Here is an 18,421-nt window from a genome sequence, read left to right as displayed (position 1 = left end):
TGGGATCAAGTCCCACGTCGGGCTCCCTGCATGGGGCCTGCTTTTCCCTCTGCCTGTGTCTCTGCCTCTCTCTCTCTCTCTGCCATTCTCTCTCTCTCTGTCTCTCTCTCTCTCTGTCTCTCTCTGCGTGTGTGTCTCTCATGAATGAATGAATGAATGAATGAATAAATAAATAAATAAATAAATAAATATCTTAAAAAAAAAGGCAGCATTTATAGGGATGGGATAGTTCCCTAAGTTTTCGTTTGCTGACTTGGCACCCCAGAGTATAGAAGGTCCATGCTGGGCCTGGGAATGCATTTCAACAGATGACAATTGTTTTCCTGTCTACTTCTCTTCCTGCTGTGGTGCAGCTGTGTTCTACTCTACATGGCTCTAAAAGATCATATTTGTTAAAACATGTACCTTTTTAAAGAAGTATTAGGAGGGGCCCCTGGTTGCTCAGTGGTTGAATATCTGCCTTCCACTCAGGTTGTGAGCCCAACCTCCCACTCAGGTTGGGATCAGTTCTTGGATCAGGCTTCTCACAGGGAGCCTGCTTCTCCCTCTGCCTATATCTCTGCCTCTCTCTCTGTCTCTCTCATGAATAAACAAATAAATAAAATCTTTAAAAAAAAGTTTTAGGAAAAACCATTAGAATGCGACACAATAGTAGCCTCATAAGATGTTTGGGGGGTATCTGCGCAAGCCCCCCTGGTTCCCAGGAAGAGAGAAATCAGGTGGCTCTTGAGGGAGCAGTACTTCCTGGCCTCCCAGGTCATCCTGCTGTGGCCATGAATGCAGCTGCTCTGATGGTCCCAGACCTCAGCCCCAGGGGAGAGGCAGGTGGGTCAGAGCAGGTGTGGACAGGCTGACCCGGTGCAAAGAGCCAGGTGATGAAGCTTCAACCTTTTCATTTAAACTCTGAGAGGCTGGCCTGCTCTCCCTGACCTGGGACAGCTCCCTTGTGACCATGGGAGAGTCTGAGATCTAATCCAGTTTGACTTCTTCACCAGGTCACAGGGAATAAATTGGATGTACATGTGATGTCAATGCTTAAAGAACTAGACAAGCCCAGAAAACCCGAAATGGGAAAGTCATTTGTATAATTTGATGAGAGGATTGTAGATAAAATATCATTTCTTTCATCCTCAATTTACATGTTTGTAACATTTTGTGTTGAATACATACTTTTTCTTAAAAATATTTCTCATTTGTTAGATTAGTAATCCCATTTTTTTAACTTAAATTCAGTTTGCTAGCATATAGTATAACACTCAGTGCTCAATCCATCAAGTACCCTCCTCAGTGCCCATCACGTAGTTACCCCATCTGCCCACCCACCTCCCCTTCTGTAACCCTTTGTTTTTTTCCATAGTTATGAGTCTCTCATGGTTTGTCTCCCCCTCTAATTTTTCCCCACTCAGTTTCCCTCCTTTCCCGTATAACCTCTTTCACTATTTCTTATATTCCACATATGAGTGAGACCATATGAAGATTGTCCTTCTCCTATTGACTTATTTCACTCAGCATAATACTCTCCAGTTCCATCCACGTTGAAGCAAATGGTCTTTTCTGATGGCTGTGCAATATTCCACTGTATATATAGACCACATCTTCTTTATCCATCCATTGTCAAAGGATATCCGGCCTCCTTCCACCGTTTGGCTACTGTGGACATTGCTGCTATGAACATTGGCGTGCAGGTGTCCTGATGTGTCACTACATCAGTATCTTTGGGGTAAGCACCCAGTAGTGCAATAGCTGGTAACCCTATTTTAAAATCAGTTTGTAGGCAATATCCTCATATTCACACTTCCTTATGGAACCACAGAAACTTAGACACTTAAAGATGAAACCATGAGCTGCTGCAATAGGATTAGAACCCCCACTCCATCCTCTTTACTGCGGGCACCTCTCATTGAATGGATGTGGCATTTCAAATTCAGTCACTACATGCAGACCACATGTCAGGTATGGGGCCATGCTCTTCTTCGAACAGAAACTTATTTGGAATCCTTGAAAATAAGAAAATTCTGTGATACACATTAGTATTCTGTAGGAACAGAGGATGACAGGCTAAACATGCCTCACATTGGACTTTTTAATATAGTGTAACAAATCTGATCATTTTTAAATGGGCTTTATTAGAAGAAATTAGGATCAGTTGTGTTGGTCCACATTTGATTCTCCTCCAAAGATATGTGGAAATGTGTCTGAGTGTGTGTAAGTGTATGTGGTCATAGGAAATTAATTTGCTAGATAATATCTTTTGCTCCTCAAGGAAAAAGGCAGCCTCACATATGGTTGCCAGATTTCATGGGAAAACAAGTGTAAAATATTATGCTGTAGTTGTACATAAACTATGAAATTGTGTGTGGGGGTAGGGGGAGAGAATTTCTTTTAACACCTAAAGATAATGAGGGCAGTGAGGAAAGTTTCAGACAGGTTGCTGAACTCAGGAATCTCTCTCACATGCCAGGAACAAGGAGCAGAAGCTATTCTTGAGGAGCTGTCATTCAGGTAACGGTGCTGAACTCAGAACATAGAGAGACTCTTCTAGCCTTTGTGAATTAGCAGTTGCTTCCTTTTGTGAGGCTAATTTTTTTCAAAAGTCGTAACAGTAATCATTGACCCATTAAATAATAACAAATGCACTCTATTGAGTGTCACACGCTGTACACACCGATTCCCTCCCTGCAAGCCTCAAGCAGGTGTCATTCATCCCATTCTGTAGATGAGACAGAGGCTTAGGGAGGTGCAGTCACCCACCTGAGATTGCCCAGCTAGGAAAGACACATGGAGAACCTCCAGTCGGCCAGGCTCTGAGGCCTGTGCCCTACGTAACCTGCGTGGATGTTTGTGATTCAGGGATTAATTTCTATCCTCACTGGGCTGTTGCTTTGAATGCGAATTATGGTCCTGTCTTCAGTACTGAGATTCTGGGTAAAAAGCTGCAGTAGTTGGCTGGCTCTTTCCTCTGTCTTCCGGCCCCCTCTGCTGGGCGCTGCAGGCAGGTCCTACAGGGACAGTCAGTCCTCTGGGGTGGAGCCCAGGGAAGTGGTGTCTGGAAGAGCCTGGAAAGAAATACAATGTAGGAAACCAATTTTAGGTAAATGACTCTTCCTTGCTGATTTCCTTGGTAATTTTAGGTAAATGGCTTCTCCTTGCTGATTTCCTTTGTCCCCAGCCTCAGATGAGAGGGTTGTGTTATGTTTGGTGTCCTCTGTACCTGTGAAAACTGTAGAGATTTGCCCGTGAATAGCGCACATTTACGTGTATATAAATGGCCTAGCATCCCTGTCAGCCCATGTCTGTCCCCACAGTTCACTGCTCCCCTGTGCCGCTCCTTGTACCACTATTGCAGCCAGGGCACTAATTCATCCCCTGACAGTGACGGGCACTTGTACTGCACCCAGACTGGCTGTCACAGCAAGGCTGTCCCCCACCCCTCGAGGCTCTGCTGCTGGGCGTCAGCATTTCCCTGGAAATCTGATCCCCCAGTTCCTGGTCCTGGAAATACACATGCATGTTCTGTATAAACACTGCCTGTGCTGTCACCTGACATTTAATGTTTCACCAACCTGAGGGCAACCACACAGGGTCAGGTTGTTTGAGGAGGTGATGGGCACCTGTCTGATGACGAGGAAGCTGAAGGGCTCTCTTCATATCTGGTGTCCATGAAGGTTCTCCCTCAGAGACCAGCTTATCCGTGTCCTTTAGGTGCCGCCAAGGGGAGCTGGCTCTCAGAGGCTCCAGCATCCAGCAGAGCCAGGCCACCTGCGCTGTTCCCGGGCCCCCCCGTCCTGGCTGTGAGCCCTGGAGTCCGTGCTCACACCGCTGGAGAGTCCCTCTCCAGCACCATGAACGGATTTTATCATTTCCTGTGATATTCAGTTAGAGATTTGTGTCCGTGCTGAGCCTGGTGTTAGCGTGTCTGGACTTCTGTGAACTCATCACCCCTCAGTCTCTCCTTTATTGGCTCCTTGCACTCGTACATATGATCCCTATAGAGGGCTCAGAGCATAGAGAAGGTCAGGGCTTTACCAGGTACTGGGGAAATGAAGAAGTAAGTGGTATTTTATACCAAATTCAGTAAGAAACCCAAGTGGTGTTGGCGGAGACTTGAACCGGTAGAGAATGCTAATGAAGTTCATTAATAACATTTTGTATATTTATAAAGGGCTATCCATTTATTAGCTTTACAGTGGACCTTTCTCCAACAAAATGCTTCCTATGAGCTATTTGTCCAACCTGATCAGGGTGTTTGATTTGCTTTGTGCTTTGGTTTTTGTGATTTTGCTGATTTCTGCAGGGAAGAAGTTATTTCCCAAGGAAAGATGCCATAAATACAGAGTCAAAATCACTGAGTTACCCTAATTCATAGAATTATTGAATTATTATATTGTATACCTGAAACTGATATAGCACTATATATTAATTATACTTTATTTAAAAAAAAAACAGCTTGTTTCTCCTTCTTGTCACTGACACATGCTAGAGGTTGTCAGTTGGATGACAGACATTTTAGCAGGTGAGAACTGGTATCTCCTTGGGCTTTTCATTTGTCCCTAGGGACTAAATTATGAAAATATTTTCATTGTGCTTATTAGTTACTCATATATCTTCTTCAGAGAAATATATATTTTAACCCTTTTATTATTTTTGGAGTGATGTTAAGATTTACTGAGTTGTGGAAATTCTTTATTCATTCTAGATAAAAGTCCCTTATAAGATGCACACATTTTTTTCCTAGGTTGTAGTCTTTTCATTTTCTTCATGAGGACATTTGAAACCCATGTTTTCAGTTTTGATGAAATCCAGTTTATCAGAACGTATTCTTTTATGGGTAATGTGTTTGGGGTCATATCTAAGAACTCCTTGCCTTAATCCTGTATCACAAAGATTCTCTCCTGTGTTTTCAACTAGGTTTTATAGTGTTCGCTTTACCGTAAGTTTGTGGTCCATCATGAATTAATTTTCATGTATAGAGGAAAGAAATTTATGCTTCTGCCTTGGGATATCCATTTATAGCTGAGCCAGTTGTTGAAAAGACTATCTCATCTTGCACTAAATTAACTCAACACGTTTATCAAAATCCGGTGGACCATAGACATGAGATATTATTTCTGTAACCTCAGGTGTCTTCCTGTGAACTCTATATTCTTTAAACCAGCAGCACATGGGCTAAATTATGAAACTTAATCTTTCTGTAAGCTCTGAAATCAGGTGCCACCAGTCCTTGCTTGAAAGGCTTTTCTGCTGTCCCCAGGACCTCATTTGTCAATAATAAAGCTTTCCACACCTTCTCTGTGTGGGGCATCATCAGTTTCATCATCCAAATCAAATCTTGGATGAGCCTCTCCTCCCACTGCCTCTGCAGGGTGACCATGTCCATCCCCCCAACTTTGTTCTCTTTAAATATTATTATTATGTCTATTCCAGGTCTTTTTGGTTTTCATGTTAATTTTAGTGCAAGTTTGTTTATTTGTGCCCAGAAAACCTACTGCTTTGAATCTTTAATCAATTTGGTAAGAATTGTCATCATGGCAATATTGAAGCTTCTAATCCATGAACATGGATCATCTCTGCATTTATTTAGAAGTTCTTAAATCTTTTTCTGTATTGTTTTGTAATTTTCAACATGCAAGATTTGCTCTTCTTGTGTTAAATTAATTCCTAAATGTTTTCTTCTTTTTGGTTCTATTGTAAATGGAATTGTTTCCTAAATTTCATTTTCAAATTGTTCATGCTAGTATACAGAAATCCAACTGATGTTTTGTACATTGAATGTGTACTTTTATGATGATGCCGACTTGTTTCTGAGTTTCTCTTTTGGTTTCACGTACATGTAGATTCTCTCTAATTATCTACATGCAGGATCATGTCAGCTGTAGTTGAAGACACTTCCAATTTCCTTTTCAGTCTGCTAGACATATTTACATTTTTCTAGTTTCACTGTCTGTAACCTTTAATACCATGCTGAACAGAAGTGTCATGAGCAGACATCCCTGTCTTGTTCCTGGTCTTTGAGGAAAAGCATTTAGTCTTTCAATATTAAGTATGATGTCAGCTATACATTTTATAGTTGCCCTTTATCAGTTTGGGAAAGTTCCTTGTTTTGAGATTGTTTCATCTGCCAACTGGAATATTCTCTTGAAGTCCTCTATGATTATACCACTTCAAGTTACAACTTTTCTAATCTAGATTTTATTTCTTTTATATAAATATTCTGTTTTGTAATTTTGGTATCCTTCATTAGAATATCTATTTGTTGATTTTTGTTGTCATAATTTCCTTTAGTATTTTATACATGGTTTTCTGTATTTATTGAACACATTTCTTATACCTATTTCAAAGTATTTGTCTGCTAAAGAGAGTATCTGCACACACTGAAGGACAGTTTATATTGAATTGTAAGGGTTTTTTTCCCCTAAGAATAGTCACACTTTTGTGATTCTATTTCTGACTATATTTTTTTATTGAAAAATATTTTATTGAAAACATATTATAGCAACTCTAGATTATGACTTTTCCCCAAAAGGTTACTTTCATTGCTGGTTGTACCCTGAGAAATTGCTTGTATTTTATCTGTGATATATCCCTTGCAGTATGTGCCTGCTCATGCCACTGATGTTTTCTTTTTAAATTATTTTTCAGCTTAGTTTTCTGGGGATCACCCATCTCTACATAGCTTCATGGTCGCCAAAATTACTTAGGGCAAGACTTCAACTCTGGCAAATGGTTTTGCTGTAGGTATTGGGCAGCACATGAATATTTTAGGCAATTAGCACATAGACTGTATGGACTAAAATATAAGTAATCCCAGATTATACTTTTTCTGAGTCTTTCCATGTCTCCTCTGCATATACCAATCACCTCAAGGTCCAATAGCAGTGCTTGGCTGGCTTGGGCTCTCTTGAGTCTCTGCTAAACATGCACATAGCTGTAGCTGCACACATGCTTGCTAGAGCTGTGACCACAACATCAGACCAGCAGGGACCCAGGCTTTCCTGCTTGCACAGCACACAGATTGTCAGTTCACCATCACATCACTCCCCACCCCAAATTAACTGAGCTCCCTTACTCTGTGTAATTTTGTTATCAGTCCTCATGGCTTTCTCTATTTTAGAAGAACCTTCATGTCTATGATGCTGGGTGAAGGGAACTGGGAAAGAATGGGAGCTGCTATACGCAAGTGCACTGCTGTTCCCTGTATTCTGCAGCTTTTCATTACATTTTTTCTTTTGCTTGATAGTTTAAACATTTACTGTTTTGTTGTAAACTACATAAATATAATTTTAAGTGGATGAAAATATTTTGTGGGAACATAATAATTTTTTAACTTTTCTTCCATACTCAGATATTTAGAATTTTTTATGATTTTAGAGAAAAAAATGTAGATAATGGAAAACAAGTATTATTTTGTCAGGATATTTGCTGAAGAAATAATTATAGAATGTAATGGCAGGGCCAAATGTGCATTTCTACGAGTCAATTCAGCTCCACCTTGCTCTGCTGAGAATGGACCAAATGATGGAAGTGCCACCAGGAGGGGTGTGGGAGGTAGAGGCATAAACTGAAAGAGTTTCTTAAGGTGGAGAAAGAGGTAAGGCAGGTCTGCAGATTTTGGCCTTTAGATCTAAACCTCAAGAACTCAGAGATGGGGCCACAGTTAGACTATCTATCTGAGGAGTGGAGTTGCATTTACACCAGGCTCACAGATGATGCCTAAGATGGATGTGACTGTATAATTTACCCTGAGAAAGTTATGCTGGGCTGAAGCATGTGTGGAGTGATGTCTATGGTGAGAAACTGCTGTAAAGTTAGACTGTGAAAGCCTAGGGTGGCAATCTCAGCAATAGATGTTTGTTTCCCCAAAGATTGGACAGATTTGGTTCTGGGACTGGGCACCCTCTGTGTACTGTACTTGGTGGGGGGGGGTAGGTACACTTGCTCTTTGTGCACACATTTCTGAACAGCCCTCCTCTGTTCTACCCTCAGCACACTTACCTGATGTGCATGTCTCTATTAAGCCTTGTGTAACCTGACTCTGTATTCACTTGTCCCTTTAAAGGAGCTGAGATGATTCAGTCTTTGACATCCAATTACATAGTTGAACTGTGGGCTTCCATATGTCTGTGTCCTTGTGAGGAAGAAGCATCCTACTGTTGTGATGTCTACAGACTGCCTGTGCTAATTGCTTCATGGGCAAGGATCTCATGTCACCCTGCCTACACTGACAAAATGAGACCAAATGTAGGAGCCTCATAATCACATGCCATGGAAAAGCACAGATCCTGGTGAAATGTCAGGGATCACCTAGTACTACAACAAATCTGCGTGCAGTTTCCTTCAGAACAGTGTCATCGAAGTGGAGTAAAGGAGAAGTATTTCAACAGTCCTGGTCAAAGGATACCAATTCACATAGCAGCTACTTGGAATGAACTTAGTATAAAATAGGAGAACCCATCACTCATAGCCTAAGTTTGACAGCAGGAACATGTGTGTGCAGATGGATGTTTTCTTTCCATTAGTTGTGTCTTTTGAAAGTGAGCAATGTTGGCTGTGGTTTAACTGTCCTTATTTCATCTTAGAACACCCGAGACACCTCTTGCACTCCCCCAAGAAGCAGGGGCTGGTTTGACTTCAAGTATTTTCCACAAATCAACCACATTTGAAAGAGCACATACACAAAAATAAACCTGAGAAAATAAACATCATCGCCACACCAGCGCCCTCATCCCACCCCACTATCTCCTGTATTAACACCCCCAACCCCACTGTCTGCACCTTCCAAGTCCAGGGCAGCCCCAGTTGGGTTGAGGAAGGAAGGTGCTAAGGAGTTGGAAGCCACAGGACATGCTGCCTAGGAGCCCCAGCAGGAACATCAGCCATACAGCTCTACGTCATTTGTTACTTTTCTCTCTGTGCCTCCATGCTTTCCACATCCAGAAACAGTTCCAGATCCCTAAACAGAAACCCAGGAATTGGTCCAAGGAGATCTGCACAAATTTTTGAGAATCAGGGAGTAGATCAAAATTAAACTTCCTCTTCCTTTATCTGCTGGGCCTTATGTTGTTTCCACATGGGAATCTCTACTTGGTTTCTAAATCACTCATTTCACAGAAACTGACGCTGATTGTAATAAAATACAGAAAGCCTCCCAATTTTAAATAAGACATTGTTTCAATTCCAATATATAAAAGTTATTACTCTAAATGCATTTATTAGTGAAAATAGAAAAATATACAACTACTAATTTTTTCCACGACTTACCATACATTAACATTTTGTTGTACATCTATGTTTGTAGAACTACAAACACACATATGAATGAGTGGACACCCTCGTTAGTGTTTGTGTGCATGTGCAGGTGTGTTATCTATTTCCAAAGTGCCAACAGTAGCTAATACTCTTGAGGATTTGCATGTACCCAGCGTAATTAATGCATCTCATCCACACAAGTCCACAAGACAGGGCACACTGTATTTTCATTTTACACATGAGAAAATTATGTCGCAGAGAGTCGAAATAGCTAAATATTTAAACCGAGGCACTTGGGGATCGGAGTCCAAGCCCTTACCCTCTCCATCTCCCTACATTTCTAGTGTTAGTGCTGCTCTCATGGGATTCATGTGAGATCAGAAAACCTAGCGCCTGTGAAACACTGCTATAGGTCTGAGCACACCCACCAGCCATGCCACATGTTAAACAGTCATCACCAGAGTGTCTGAAACCAAATGTGTCTGAATCAGTTAACCTTTGAAAGAGAAATAACCTGGGCAACTTCACTGGCTGTGGCTCTCCTGTGTCCAGTGCCCCCAAAGAAAGTATCATAAGGACCATCTCAGCACAAGAATTAAAAATGTGGATTTGGCCAATATTACAACCAACACTGTATTGGAAGGCTCAGCTGTTATGCTGCCTCTTACCTCTGACTCTCAGTTAGATTGGACCAAATAAAAGTACACATAGGCCCAAGTAGAATTTTGATCACTTTTATTATGAAAAACAGTACAAAAGTAAGTCAGTAAGGAGGTGATCTTCTAGATATGTACAATAAAGGGCTTCCAAGAAATCATATGGTAAAAGAGTTCAAGGACACAGCTGGAAGCTGCATGTAGACTGTACACAGAGGCATGGGTACTGCGTGGCTGAGGAGTGGGTGGGCATTAAAGAGAGAGAAGTGATGAAGTCCCTGGAGATGGCCCCCTGTCCCCACCCCTGAGTCATAGCAGAATTTGTTCTTGCTGCAGAGTGAAAGTTTGTGTTTGCTCAGGGGTTTATAAACCCATTCTGCATTGTGACCCTACAAAGAAAGACACACGTGAAAGGAAATAACCCAATAATAGAAACAAAGCCTGACTAGATCCTCAGCAGACACTTAGAGGGACAAAAGACAATGGGAAAAAGTGGACCCTGGTGGCACCATGTGTTAGGAACTCTTCCCATTGCCATCAAGCACTGGTCTCCCAAGTAAACAGATGGTGATGATGATGGAGTACATCAGGCTCTTCAGGAGGAGGAGGAGGTAGGTGTAGTAGGCAGAGGTGTTCATGAGCTGCAGCTTCAGGGTGTCTAAAAGAAGTATTTTATTAATTTTACAGTTTTTAGAAAGGCCAAGACGTATTCTTTGGAGAGGGGTGACTGTATACATTTCTGATAACTTAGGTTGAAGTGACACTCTCACATCAGCACCACTGGGTAATAAATACCTACATCACCATCACCACCACAGAGACAACTCAGAATGGAGTTTGCAGGTCTAGTCAGTCAAAAATCTATGAAATTCCCCTAGCACATTCCAAAGTATTAAAAATTATATTGTCTTTATAATGAGTGAATCCAATGGGAATAAATGCATTGGTGATAAGTGACTTTTTTCACATTCATCCCCATCATGTCTTAAGAAGGAATAAGTGGCAATATCCATTAAGTACAAACTAAATGTCACTTATTTGAGAACTTTGCATGCAAAACTTAAATCTTATTTAATTTTTCATTAACTTCTGAGATAATTACTTTCATTCCCAATTTACAAATAAAGTAAGTAGAGAGAGAGGAGCCATTTGCCTGATTTCATACAACTAGTAAGTACTAGAATCCAGATTTCAATCCCAGCAACACAGCATTGAAGAACACTTTCTCAGTTGCTCTATAATTCTGCATCTCCACATGCAAGAAACAAAATAATTAAGCAAAAATATAAAGTTAGATGCTGCTGCTGCTGAAGATGATAATGATGTTACAGGTAATGGTCAGAGTCCAGAAGTCCCTAATATTGGCCTTGGAGGGTGTATCAGCAGGGCTATAACCAATGCTCCTCATCATTTCCTTTGTTCATTATGTGGGGAGAAAGAGCCAGGAGCTAGTACTTATGATGTAGCAGCTACAAGGGATGCCTAAGCTAGATATGATACGTATGCCATGTTATATCTTCTATAACTCAGGTAGGTGTTATTTGTGTCTATTTGGTATGTTCAGAAAATGCAAACAGTTTACCCTTACTTATTCACTGGATAATTAAAAGGTTAGAATCTAAGTCCAGTCTATGACACTTGAAGCCCTGCACTCGCAAACTCTCCCTATGTGCGCACCTGTCTCAGGGCCTTGGCCTTGGGATATAGAGGAAGAATAAAAACTAAGGTATAGACATGATTCATCTTGATTCAGATGGTCTGGGTTTCAGCCTCAGCTATTTCTCTATGGCATGGTGAAAATTTCATTTTAGCTCATTTCCTCATGTGTATAACAGGAATGAAATCTTTCAAAGTATTAAGAGAATTAAAGAAAACACACTCCCAGTGCAGCACAATGCCTTCTGTACAAGAACCTTTTAGTGTCAGTTCAGGTAATTAACTACCAGCAAAAACAAAGCTTAAAAATATAGAAGCAACATGAAAACATGTTTTTCTCAGTCAATAGAAACACTGGGCACAAAAGTGAATGAAATCCATTGTTGAAAGAACTCAGGGCATATCACTGCACCCCTAATTCATGGTCCTCTCACACCCAAACCAGAGTTTACTGTGTGAAGATGATCTGAGAATTGATGGATTGACATAAATATCACTCAGTCTATTTTGCAAGACCCAGCCATTCTGGGGTTTCTCCCTGAAGCCAGGGGAATTTGAAGTCTAAGTTGATCAGGAAGGAAAAATGCTACAGCATAACATAAAGGCAAACACAGACAAAAACTTAACGATTTTCATCATCCAGGAAAGCTTCTGTAGAGTTAATAGCAGTGAGTTCTAAAAGAAATGAGGACAAATATTATTCAGTAGTTCATATCTATTGTTTACCTTTGTTTTGTTGTGGATAGATGATAGATAGATAGATAGATAGATAGATAGATAGATAGATAGATAATAGAATTTGTTGGCAGAGAGGAAGAGCCAATACAAATATGATTATCCCAATTCCAGAAATTTTTTGTTTGATTTTACATAATTTAGTAGATCAATTCACATATTGTATTTCTGCACATAAAGATGTTGCAGTTTGTGATTGATGCATTTTCCCTTTGTTTCCTCACAACTGTAATGCCTAGCATTATCTTGTTTTCCTTCTGTGCTCATATCTCATAGCACAGTGCCTGCTCCACAGTATTTTTTTCTATAAATACTATTGAATAGAAAAATAACCAGAAACGGTGGCTGCGGTCCAGTCCTCCGCACCCACTGCTCACATGAAGGGTTGCTACCAAAATGAATTTGTCTAACCCTAGAAGCCACAGTAGCACCTTTCCTGTTGGAAGGAGTCTGGTTTAGGTAAATTTCCTATCTAAGGTAAGAAGCAGCCCTGTCTTTTAAATCATGCGTGCCCCAGTATCCTCAACTTCTGCACATGATTTCCTGGACTGATGGTGTTGGAGGACCTGACAACAATACTAATGAAAGCCAATACCCATTGATTAAGTGTTATTGTGCCAGGGACTATGTGGAAATTCATAGGCATTATCTCATCTCACCTCCCCATAACATTCATATGAGCTGAATTTGGAGGATTCTATGTTACCCAGAAGTAAATAAGATTTAGAGAATCTATGTCCCTTGCTGAATAGCATACCAGTGATGATTGTCAGAGCCAGCACTGAAAGGATGATTGTGAGGGTGTTGATGAGCTAGAGCCTGTGGAAAGCACTTTGTAAAACAATCCATATAAGAAATAGTGAAAGGGAATAAAGGGGAAAGGAGAAAAAATGAATGGGAAATATCAGTGAGGGTGACAGCACATGAGAGACTTCTAACTCTGGGAAATGAACAAGGGGTAGTGGAAAGGGAGGTGGGTGGGGGGGTTGGGTGACTTAGTGACGGGCACTGAGGGGAGCACTTGATGGGATGAGCATTGGGTGTTATGCTATATGTTGGCAAATTGAACCCCAATAAATAAATAAATAAATAAATAAATAAATAATCCATAGAAATCAAACATAATTCCACCGTTGTGACCTCTCAGATATCTCTGCCATATAATTGAATTAGTCTTAGCAAATGACCATTTTATCAAATAATCTCAGCCTTTCTTTTAAACTTTTTAAAGTTATTCTGTATGTTAGTAAATTGAACACCAATAAAAAAATAAAAAAATAAAAAATAAATAAAAAAAATAAATAAATAAAGTATTGTATATTTATTTGAGAGAGAGTGAGCATCAGCAATGGAAATGGGCAGAGGGAGAGCTAGAAACTGATTTGTAGCTGAGTAGGGAGCCCAACACATGGCTCAATCCCAGGACTTTGGAAACATGATCTGGGCCAAAGGCAGGCACTTAACTGACTAAGCTACTGATGCACCCCTAAAAGCTCAGCATTTCAATGCACTTGTTTGCAGGGATAGGTTGAAGGCCACATCCACACTGATAGCTGTCTGAATACATAAACTTGAGGTTAGGGTTGTATTTATCTACAGAGTAAAAAAAAAAACCAGAAACAAAAACAAAACAAAAAACCGCCTAACACACATACAAATGCAAAAATCCTTAATGATGATTGATCATGGATGCAGGAAGAGAGAGCTGTAAGGTTTTTTGGTTTATCCTTTTTCACCTCCTGTTATGTTGTCCATACAGACATGATACTGGTGTGCAATTTTATCCACTCCACACAATCTTATGTTGGTGTGCTCTTGAAAAATGGGTATGAGGTATAGTCTTTTGGGTAAATCCCAAGAAAGATAATGTTAATATAATTATGTTAAATGTTAAAATATCCTAAAGAGCTCACATTAAATTGCCCTAAGCATATCTTTCTTTTCCATACAGTGATTTTATTCATGATATTTGTACCTGAAACTGATGTAACACTGTAGGTTAACTAACTAAAAGCAAAATAGAAACTTCAAAATGGTACATAAAAATCTCTTTTCACCATGCATTGATTGATAAAAAGACAACAAAGTAACAATTTTCATAATTCAACTTGTATGTGTGTCCATGGTGCCCTTTTTCTGTCAAAGTTGGTCAAAGAGTTTGAGAAGATCAGTTTATCTCTGTTCAGAATCACTCACGGTTCTGTGCATTCATATATATATATATATATATATATATATATATATATATATATATAAGCTTATATATATATAAGCTTTTATACAAAAAATTAAAACTTCCATGGACCAGCACTAGGTATCTGCTGTAGAATTCCAATAACAGAAGTGCCCTGTTTATTGCTGTGAGAAGACCTTGGAAGACATTCCTTTCAGAACTAACTGTGAAGTGAGGCACATCATTAACAAGAACACCTCCCTTATCACAATCATCGCCATGGAACTTACTATACTTTTTACTTTTCTTGTCACACTGGAAAAATCAAAACCTAACATGATACTTCAGCCCAATGGTTTCATTACATTTATGCCTTGCTCATTTGTCCCTCTCTGTTAGCTGTAGAAATAAACATTAAGGCTCTCTGTATAATTTGATTTTAGCTAGTTTTAGGAAAGAAAATAAATAAATACAATAAATATAGGAATAAATTCATCCATGTCATGTTTTCAACAGCATGTATTTTCACTGATGTAATTTCATTTGCTTTGCATCACATTTCTGGGGAAAGTAAAAGTAAATATTTAATCCTAATCTGATCATTGGACAAACTGAGAATCTATGAAATAAGAAAAATTCAACTGAGTATATTTTGGCTGTATTTTCAACCTGTTCATGAATCGGGCATCATCCCATCTAGCAAGTAGGAGGCAACTCCTAAGAGCTACAGGACAGAGGTATTTCAAGATAGAGAGGGAGAGAAAAAGAAATTATTAGCAAAAAATCCATTGTTTGAGGCAGGGTCAGTCTCATAAGGGGAGTAGAAAGGGCCAATCAGTAAACATCCTAGTGCTGACCAGAAAATTCCCATGTCCACTGGCTAAAGGTTCCAGTTCTGGCTGTTGAAACTGCAGTTGGGTAGCTATGAAGAGTTGGTTTACTGACTTGTGGCCTTAAGCTAAGTGAGTATATTGTGAGCCTGTGGTTTCCTTTACAACAACCCTGCCTTTTGATCACATTCTCAGCTTAACCAAGAGAAGGGATCAAAATTGAAGGCATTCAGAATAATATCCAGTGCTCATCCCATCAAGTGTCCCCCTCAGTGCCCGTCACCCAGTCACCCCCACCCTGTTCATGTTCTGTCTGTATGTTGGCAAATTGAACACCAATAAAAAATAAATTTATTATTAAAAAAATTGAAGGCATTAACACTACTGTCAGAAACTGCTCTGAAAGGGGAGACAGAACATAAAGACTCCTAACTCTGGGAAACGAACTAGGGCTGGTGGAAGGGGAGGAGGGCCGGGGGTGGGGGTGAATGGGTGATGGGCACTGAGGGAGGCACTTGAAAGGATGAGCACTGAGTGTTATTCTGTATGTTGGCAAATTGAACACCAATAAAAATAAATTTATTATTAAAAAAAACTGCTCTGAAGTTTTCAACAGTTCCTGTTGTTCCTCTGGGTGGTATACACAGGTCTTGACCTTTTGCATAAGCCTTGTGATACTCAAGGATTATCAGTTTAACATTATAGTTTTTAGAGCTGGTCATACTTTTCATTCTTTTGTAATACCCCAGTCTAAAAAAATCATTTGCTTAGAAGTTACTGACTTAGAACTTGTATGTAAAACTTTTTTTTAAATAATCTTTTTTTTTAATTTTTATTTATTTATGATAGTCACAGAGAGAGAGAGAGAGAGAGAGAGAGAGAGAGAGGCAGAGACACAGGCAGAGGGAGAAGCAGCCTCCATGCACCGGGAGCCCGACGTGGGATTAGATCCCGGGTCTCCAGGATCGCGCCCTGGGCCAAAGGCAGGCGCCAAACCGCTGCGCCACCCAGGGATCCCCTAAAACTTTTGAGAGAACAAAATGCACCAGGAAGATTTTTATGATGCCTATAAACAGGATAATTCCCCAAGTTTTATGATGCCTATAAACAGGATAATGGGCACTGAGGGGGGCACTTGATGGGATGAGCACTGAGTGTTATATGTTGGCAAATCGAACTCCAATTGAAAAATATACATACATATAAAAAAATTCCCCATTTTGTAGGTACATTTTGATGCCATTGCCCCCAATAATCAAAGCAGTTAAAATTACATAAGTAAGAAAGACTGCTGAAGGAATCTTTCATTTAAGCCACATGGATTCCTGCCAAAGGTGTTAATCCTGGTGGCTTCTTGGTAGTCCCTATTTCTTGGGATGTAAATTTAGAAGAATCAACCAATGAGATGTCTTATTTACCTTGAGAAAATTTTACACCAGTGTTAGATTTTCTGCTAGCCTGAAATAAAATTAGCCTGCTTGCTCTAAATTCCAGAGGTTACACCTATGACAATGACATAGGAGATACAGGCCATTTCCAGAGTAAGGAAAGAAAAGAAGGAGAAAGAATTTCATATTTAATTAAAGTATGAAGTCCTGAAAGCCTGTTGAGGTGAAAGCAGTCTATTTGGGTGTCTGCTATTTGTACTTCACTCAGTTGTTTCAGAATCTCCTGTGTCTGGGTAGGACCTGGTGTCAGGTGGAGACATTTGTAGATGTGTGATGTGTACAAGGTTCAACCTTTAGTTTTACAGCAGGACCACTTGGTAACATCCCTCTTCTACTGGGATAGTTGAGGGTTATCTTCCTCTGATGTTTGGCTAAAACCCCTAATCAGCAGGCAGTAAACTGTGACCTGTAGGATCCTTTTAACTGTAATCTAAGAACATTTCCATAACCTGTTGATGACAGTCTTGAGCTACAGATATTGGAGACTTATACCAGCTGGTCAGACTAGCAGGCAGCACAAAGGATCAACAGAAGGTTGTACACTGAGACAATTCCAAGAGATTGTCAAGATTTTCCTAAAGGCCCCTTTGATTTGCCCAGTGAAGGAGGAGCCTTGGTCACTGGAGGTCACAGAAAGTGGGCCTCAAGGGGGAAACCCATTTTTGTGACAAGGGCACAGTGACAATGCACACTAAGTGGCAGTGGAATGAATTCCAGCTACAGGTGTCCAAAGGGTCCAGAATGATGAGCCATATAGTCTCTGGAGGCAAAAATATTTTTTACAGAATTATGGACTTGACACACTAAACATTGATGGTAAACTGTTTTTGTACTATTATAGAAGTTTTCGCACTGATTTCCCCTTATATTTTGAGTCATTTAAAATATCCAAAGGAGGGCAAAGGAATGATTAAAAAAAAAAAAAACTAAGAGAAATTAGTTTTGTCACGGAGTCTGGAAAAACCAAAGTGGCTGCGCTGGTTTTCCCTCAGACTTGACTCTTTGTTTAAAACACTGCCATGTTTACCCGCCTTCATTTCTCTGATTCAGAAGCAGAATGGTGCCATGTTACAAGGTCATCAGGATAACCAACTACTAACAATGGGGGGGGAGTTTTCTTGTAGAACCAGAATAGATATTATCTGCACGTACCACAATTTTACAAAATACAATATCTAGAAAACTTGGTGTGAAGTATTTTTTGACAATGCATTCCACGTAATCTGACATACCAAATAAGCCAAACAGTTTAACCAATCCAGTGAAATGCTCTAAGTCGAAGAGACTTAAGCAGACCAAAACTCCAAAGAGAATAAAGAAACATAAAAAGTCCAAAAAACCATTTATCCTTTTGGTGGGGAGAAAATCAAACTCCAATGCTGTACCAGCTTACTTTGGTTTAAAAATTCTTCATTCCAATCTTACTCAGTTCTGACCACACATGGCATTCCTCCCCAAACATCTCCTTTGTACAGACCTCTGCAACTTTCTCCTTTACACGCAGATTCTGTCCTGAGTTTACTGTCTTCAGACGACCCACCTCCCTTTAGGACAAAAATCCCCTTACCTCTCCCCCCAAAAAATATATTTCCATTCCTCATACATTTTCTTTTGAAAAAATACACATCTTAGTTTCTTTGCTTTCCAGGTTGTTTCTCTTATTATTTTAGTAGTCTG

General features: G+C 39.9%; 1 gene segment (V, D, J or C); it reads right to left on the bottom strand.

The window, feature by feature from the left end:
• Positions 1–10,417: 10,417 nt before the first annotated feature.
• Positions 10,418–18,421, bottom strand: part of LOC112661429 (T cell receptor gamma constant 2-like) — a 43,321-nt gene continuing 35,317 nt past the window's right edge. Inside the window, 2 exon segments of the C gene segment in view lie at positions 10,418–10,560; positions 12,186–12,233. Of these exon segments, the coding sequence occupies positions 10,418–10,560; positions 12,186–12,233 (191 nt within the window).

This window comes from Canis lupus, chromosome 18 (assembly GCF_003254725.2).
Source record: "Canis lupus dingo isolate Sandy chromosome 18, ASM325472v2, whole genome shotgun sequence".
NCBI lineage: Eukaryota > Metazoa > Chordata > Mammalia > Carnivora > Canidae > Canis > Canis lupus.
Note: the sequence above shows the minus strand (reverse complement) of the source record. Positions and strands in the feature narration are given on the sequence as shown.